Raw genomic sequence first — 7,478 nt, 5'->3', positions numbered from 1 at the left:
TTCTCTCCGAAATTTAAAGGTTCTTGATATCACATATCGTTAAAATTTAGTTAAATATATATACCTTTTTTGAAATGTACATATGATATTTCAGACGCGTAAACCAGTATGAAGAAGTTGATCAAATATGCGTGCAACCATTTAATATTTAAAAGTCTTAACAATTAAGTCAGTTTAATCTTAATGAGTTGATAAACTATATATACATACACGAAAAGTTTATACTTAGCAGTCATATGGCTTAACTATAGAAATAAATTAAAAGATAATCCAACTCTTTCATTTTAAAGATTTTATAGTTATGTTTATCGATTAAAGATATCATGATTTTCAATTGCTTTTAATAGGTGGACTCGTGTATTTGTATGCTTTTGCAACACTAAACCTCGCCTCAAATGCCCAATCACATAGTTGCATAACATCGTACAGGAGTAGAATACTCAATAAGAGTGCTTTGTGATATGTCTTTTCAAGTCTAAAGACACGATCAAATCACCTTTAGTATCCAATGGATGCACCAAGTGGCAAGAGCTAATTTGCCATTACATAAGTATTCAGATGTCCGCAAGTAAATAGTATACTGAGTACTGACTAGAGTATATAAAATAAGAGGTTCTAAAGCATAAAACTAGCTTTGCTAATAAAAAATAAAGTTGCCTGCCAGTGACATTTCCTTGCCTTTTTGATTTTATTATTATGGAGAGAGAAACAAGAATCCAGAGAGGATGTTTATAAAGTTGGAAGCCATCTAGAGGAAGATTTGAGAGTTGTTTTAGTCGCAGCTGAGGACGAGAGGGAGAGAGCGCGGCAATCTCGAAGCTAGTTCAAACTAGTGGGAGGTTGTTTGCAGAAACTGCAACCAAAAACAGCAGACAAGAACAAAAATTTCACAAGGAAAACGGTAGAAAGAGGGGTTGAAAATCAGTTGATACATAAAAAAATATGGCTCGTGGAAAGATTCAGATGAAGAAAATCGAGAACCCTGTTCACAGGCAAGTTACCTTCTGCAAGCGTCGTGCAGGGCTTCTTAAGAAGGCTAAGGAGCTCTCTGTGCTGTGCGATGCTGAAATTGGCGTCGTCATTTTCTCCGCTCATGGAAAGCTTTATGAACTAGCCACCAAAGGGTCTCTCTCTCTTCCCCTTATCTCTCTCGTGCAAATTTTCTAGCCTCTGAATCGATCCTAGATTAGGTTGATTGCACAAAATATAGCTTAGACGTATTGCCTTGATTCTTAAATAGTAGACATTTTCTTGACTTTGGAGTTTTATTCTGTACCAATTTCTATTCCACTCTTTATTTTCTCATCATTTTTCACTTTTATATGAAATACTATCATGAATAGACAATATAGCATATTCACACGTATCAATAAATCAGAAAATATAGACATTGAATTGACACCAAAAGTAGGATACAAGACTAGAGGCTGTTGATTTGTGCAAACAACTTAGGCTAGAAATGCAGATGCTTGCATGCATGCATGTGTATATTGACCTGTTTTTGGGTAGAATATTCCTTAATAGTTAATTGTTTTCTTTTTCTTTTTTTCCCACCTTTCTTCTTTGTTTTGTTGCTAAAGAACCATGCAAGGCTTGATTGACAAGTACGGCAAGACTTGCCGGGGAAGAGCTCCGGCTGAGCAAGCCAAAGAAAAGGAACCTCTGGTATGCATATTCCTTCCACGTGTTGGCTGAGTTATTTTTTCTCTTTGCGTGCATATATCCCCTCTGCCTATTCCATAACGTTTTGGTGGTCGCAAGAATATGCAACTTTCTGTGAGTTGTAACTGAATGCTCATCATCTCGATTCTGTCTAAAATTATTTTATTTTGGTTTGAATTTGTGTGTTAAGAATCTGATGCTGCTTCTAGCTTTCGTTTTCATGGTAACAGTAAATTTTATTTACATCAATACAGCCAAGACAGGTAGCAGAATTGTCACACTCTTTAGGCAACTTTTTAGAGACAGAACTTTATGGTCTGCTTTATGTCTCCCTTAATTACGTGAAAAAATGTAAACCATTCTTAGCTTATGTGCTGTTTATCAATGCTAACATCCAATGTTGATCCAATTAATCATCCTGCTTCCTGTCTTTTTGACTGGAAAACCAGTTATTCGAATTATTTAATACATAGAGAGATAAAGATCATAATTAGGAAGCTTCATATAACTGTGGAAGAAATTATTGACAACTTGGCTTGCTAGTCGGTGAGAGCTACGTGTATGAAAACAGATTTAAATTTAAAAAAAATTAATCACGATTCTCAAAATAAAAGAGCTTAAGATAGTAAAAAAAAAATGCCACCACATTACTCCTATATGCTTTCTTCTTGCTCCTATATATTCAAATTAAATAGGAGTCAATATCTTGCTGAGGTTGTGGTGGTATATTTTTTTTATCTAACCAACCAAGTAAGAGTGAGAAGAATATAGTGACAACTACATATATATATCCTGGTTTCTTCCCTCAACGTACTACAAATGATGGTGTACCCAAAAAAATAAAGTTGTTGGAATATATTGTTGAATTACTTACTGTAGGGCATTAGGGCTATGAGGTATGTGGAGAATGACAATTTCACTAGGCAAATTCATTGCCCTAGTTGTCAATATTACTTTCATTTTTGGTAATTCACTAGCCAAATTAACTGCCTAACTTCTTGATTTTAGTTTCGTTTTCTTGTCAATAATTAGTTTCATTTTTTATGTTGAAATTATAATTAAGAAACTCGCATGAATTCAATTTTATGTTCTATAAATAAGTAACAGATTATTGGCTGTTCATCACTTCTGTTTATCTGAGCCAAAGCATATCCTAGATAGGGCATTTATAACATATTTTTGTAAAAATATGCTTCCCTTTGGAAGATATATATATTGAAGTTGGAAAAAGTTGAAGTATCTCTTAGATTTGTGGAATAAGCATAAATATATGCTGTAGGACCCAAAAGACGAGATAAGCAAGCTAAAGCAAGAGATTGAAGTCCTCCAGAAAAGTCTAAGGTAAAGTAAATTCTTCTCTCTTCATATGTAGTTGAATTTACAATTTATAAGTAGCTGTCTTTTGGTCAAAAAACCTATGTAATGGTTTCTTTTTATTTTATGCACAGCTTAAGCTATCCTGATGCCGTATTTATAACCAACCAGAAACTTATTATTAGCTGCTGGTTAAAACATCTAAGTTAGACTTAATTTACTATTTAAATGCACATACATATTCACGTATATTTATTTCCTCTTATTATATTTATACGCTTTCCATATTTAACTTTATCTTTTTAAAAAAATGTAACATATATGACCCCTTTGAGCTAGTTAGTACCTAGTATGCACACATTAGTTGAACACAAAAGTTTGCTTTAAAGGGAAAAGAAACCCCTCTAAATTCACTTGTTCACACGCAAAAGTCAGCTTGCCATTGTTAGATCATGGTAGACTGCTAAACAATCAATGGAAATCCTCCGGAAGGCCAAGCTGAAACCCTTCAAGGGTTCAAGAACCAAATTAAGTTCATTTTAAAGACAACGCATAGAAATAAAGTTTCATGCAATGCTTAGGGACTAGTTTTGAAACTTCACCTGAAATGTATACTATTGTAGACACAGGTAGAGAAACAGACTCAATTAACTGTGTACTAATCCTTTCCTTTCTAATACGAGTCTACTAAAATGTATTATTCTTCTGTAGAAAGGTTCTATCTAGGTGTCTCATCAATTTTTCTTATGCAGATTTCATGATTTTGACTTGTATGCTTGATAGGATAATGGACATATATTAATCTAGGTTAAGATAAGTGAACAATGTGCTTTTAAATATGCACAGGCATGCATAACTTATCTACATTGGGTTCGATGAACAATTGTGGAACCATTTCTCTAGGTACATGTCTGGAGGAGGAGCTGGGACAATGACCTTAGATGAACTGGATGTACTCGAGAAACACCTCGAAACTTGGATATATCATATACGTTCGGCAAAGGTAAATGTCATACATTTCCATAGGCAAATAGAATTTGAACAGCATGCATCATGAATAGCAGAACTGAACTTAATAATTGATTACTTTTTTTTTTATGTCATGTTCAGATGGATATCATGTTTCAAGAGATCCAGTTACTGAAGAATAAGGTACCTAGAATTTATCTCTCATTCCAAATTTTGATCGATAATTAATTGTGATTCTTATGAAGAATTTGTGTATTATGAAATCTTTACATAACCATTTCTTGGTTACAAAAGAAAATAAAACCGTTTGATTTACTATAAGAAGTAATATTAAACAACTAACACCAGAATTGCCTAAAACATATTTTGATTGCTTTAAATGTGGGGTTACAAAAAACGATTTTCTCTTTTATCTTTTCAAATTCAAAATATGTTCTCGTGTTGTCTGAAATTGAATGCCAGGAAAAACATTAATATAACCAACTTTATTAATTTGCTTTTTCTAGAGTTAATTACACTTTGCCTTTCTGAGTTTTGGGAGTAGCCACACTTTATCACCTTCAACCTTGAAAATATACACTTTACCTAGATGAAAACTGGTCAAACGTTAGGAAAAAAAAGCCTTCCAAACACTGATTATAATTAATGACATTTTTTACCTTCTATTATTGTCCAAAATGCAAACTTAGGTAGCATACGTTTTTTACCTTACAACAGAAATTAATTACCTAAAACTCTAATGTGCTTTTAATAGTATTCAAATTTGAACATAGAAAAGATGTACTCTTTTTATAGTCAAATTTGGCGGTATTAAAGTATGACTACCCCAAATGTTCAGGGGGCTAAAGTGTGATTAACCCTTTATTTATTTGTGGTTTTTGCTTCTCTTGCTTTAGTTGAGGGGGATCAGTGGTTTGGACATCATTTAATTGAACCAATTAGCAAACATTAAAAGAAAAGATTTGGAAAAGAATATGTTTCCTAGAATTTGTCTTGTGAACTTGTATGAGTTGCAGAAATTTTTGGGGCCAAGTACCAAATTCTAGTAAGTGATCTATTTGTAGCACTTCTTCAAAACATCAAGCATCCATTTACATACACATACACATATACATATACATACATACATATATATATAGGATTAATTTTTCCTACACTATTAGTGTTTATATTGACAAGGTTGGATAAATATCACATCATCTGAATTTAAATTTAAACATCAAATTTTGTATATAAAAGAATGTTAGTATATAAAAGATTATCCACATATATATATATATATATATATAAGGCATCTCAACATTGTCCGCAAAGTTTAATATTCTGCCTTTCGGCCTTCAATCCACTGTGTATGCACGCACCACTTTACGCCTACAGAACCACTAGATTCAGCTCTAGATTATGGGTAATCATCCGAATTCCTTCCTTTTATCTTTATCTTTCCTTCTCATTCTTCTTTATTTGATTTTCTTTGTCTTTATACACCTTCTAAACCCTGAGAGAGTTTGTCATGGCCCACAACAGTAATTGCAAGGGTAAGTGAAATGGTCAAATTGTGCTGGTTTCCAACTTTCGGTATGATTTAGAGCCCGAGAGGTTAAAATTATGAATGCATGATGTGGTTTTGGGGCTTAAGCTTAATTACAGGTTTTATGTGTATTTTTTTCAGGTGTATTTTTTTCAGTATAGATGGAAGTTTTCGATTTCGAAATCTTTCATTTACACTAAAAAAAATGCTAATAGCACATAAAATCCCGTAATTAAGCTTAAGCCTTGCAACTACTGGGAACTGAATGAAAAAAGTTAAAGAAGAAACGAGATTGGAAAGGGGAAAGGAATAACAGTAGACAATAATTACTGAACTAAATTCCATCTTTGCCCAATTAGACCTGAAGTAGCTAGGATGAAAGGTTGATCTTTAAGACGAGGGAGAGAAACATAAAGAAAACTTTGAGGGCTAACTCCATATCTCCTCGGTTTCATTCTTTTCTTTTTTTCTTCTCATATTCCACAAGCATCCTAAGTTTTTTTTTTGGGTCTCATTTCCCACTAGTATCCATTTTTCTTTGTATATCTACTTATCATGAGTTTTAGTCATACAATCTGAATTATTGTACTAATTAGTTATTCACATGAAAATGATGGATTCAAGAGATTTTAGTCCTTGCTTGTAAAAATATCGTAAAAGTGGAACCAAGACAGAGACGAATTTTTTCTGAATAGTTAGTTCCATGAAGGATTAGCATACCACGATCAAAACTCAGGTAGAAGTAATGGAAGTTCTGCTTTCTCAATTGCAGGAGGGAATACTGAAGGCAGCTAACAAGTACTTACAAGAAAAGGTAATGAAATGGATACCTAGACAAATATGCAGCAGTGGTGCTCTTTAACTATATCTGCCTGATAAAATTTCCTTTCGTGATTTTGCAGATGGATGAACAGCATAGTGTTGTTACTGACATGGTGCCGCTGATGACTACTGCTACTAACATTCAATATCCACTAACTATACACAGTGAGATATATCAGTTCTAATTTTGAGTGCTTTTTGTGTAATGAGTATTTAACTGCAGACTAGTGTTTCGCCTCTTGAGACTTGGTGATTTCAGAGAATAAGTTTGGGTCTTTTATTGAACCTTCTTGTTGCATGTATAAATCCAACTTTATATACTTCTTTTACATCAAACTTTAAAGAGTTGATGTTGGTTTGTAGTAGTATAATAAAAATGAGCATGTGTGGTGTGCCCTTTTTAGTCTTTTGATAGTTCAGGTTCTAATTTTCAGTACCACTTGATTAGATGATAATCTTATTTTCTTTTACAGAGAAATCCTATACTACATGATTCATTCTCCATATAAGACAACGAACACTATAATAAAGAGTTCAAATTGCAACATCAAAATGCAAAAATTAAAAAAGAACTCATAATTTCTGGTTATTTTTATAAGACAATCATTTGACAAAAAGAAAATAATATATAAAACAATAGTACTATGAGCAAGGAACAAGACAATTCAATTCAACAAGGAAAACTGCTGTATAGAAGGCATAATATCATGAGCAGTATATATATATATATATATATCACCACCAAATGTATCATCAAAACATCACTTCCTGTATGGAGTGCCATCTCAAAATGTTTCTTTAAAAAAAGGGCTTACTATATCCTAGTGAATTTTTCATTTCCCTGCCTTTTTTTTGTTTCTTCTGCCTCCAGCACCATCACCCATGCCAGCCACCAAATCCACCCCAACTCTTTGCAGCACTTTTTTCACATCCCCTCCTCCACAACTCAACCCTTCTAGCTCCAAGATAAGAATCCAGGTGCACTTCTTCCTCTAAATCTCTTCTCCCATAAACAACACCAAATCTACAAAACAGTTTTGAAGGCCAATCGTTAATGTTTTTATTTTATCATATGTGTGTGTGTGTGTGTCCAACTTCAATTCTCACGAACGGCCAAACTTTAAGATCACCAATATTTATCAATTTGGCTACCAATCAATGAGCATATACTATCTTGACTTAA

At 33.2% G+C, this 7,478-nt stretch overlaps 1 protein-coding gene across 1 annotated transcript; it reads left to right on the top strand.

Annotated features, from left to right (window-relative positions):
* Positions 1 to 630: 630 nt before the first annotated feature.
* On the top strand, positions 631 to 6,709 carry LOC113711994 (agamous-like MADS-box protein AGL12). The gene is made up of 7 exons (XM_027235261.2): positions 631 to 1,124; positions 1,581 to 1,665; positions 2,942 to 3,003; positions 3,880 to 3,979; positions 4,087 to 4,128; positions 6,246 to 6,287; positions 6,376 to 6,709. Exons 1-7 carry the CDS (start codon positions 943 to 945, stop codon positions 6,478 to 6,480), a joined length of 618 nt encoding a protein of 205 aa, XP_027091062.1. The 5' UTR covers positions 631 to 942; the 3' UTR covers positions 6,481 to 6,709.
* The last annotated feature ends 769 nt before the right edge of the window (positions 6,710 to 7,478 follow it).

The sequence above is a fragment of the Coffea arabica genome, chromosome 10e (genome assembly GCF_036785885.1).
Source record: "Coffea arabica cultivar ET-39 chromosome 10e, Coffea Arabica ET-39 HiFi, whole genome shotgun sequence".
NCBI lineage: Eukaryota > Viridiplantae > Streptophyta > Magnoliopsida > Gentianales > Rubiaceae > Coffea > Coffea arabica.
The sequence above is the reverse complement of the archived record's forward strand: the minus strand, read 5'-3'. Positions and strand labels throughout refer to the sequence as shown.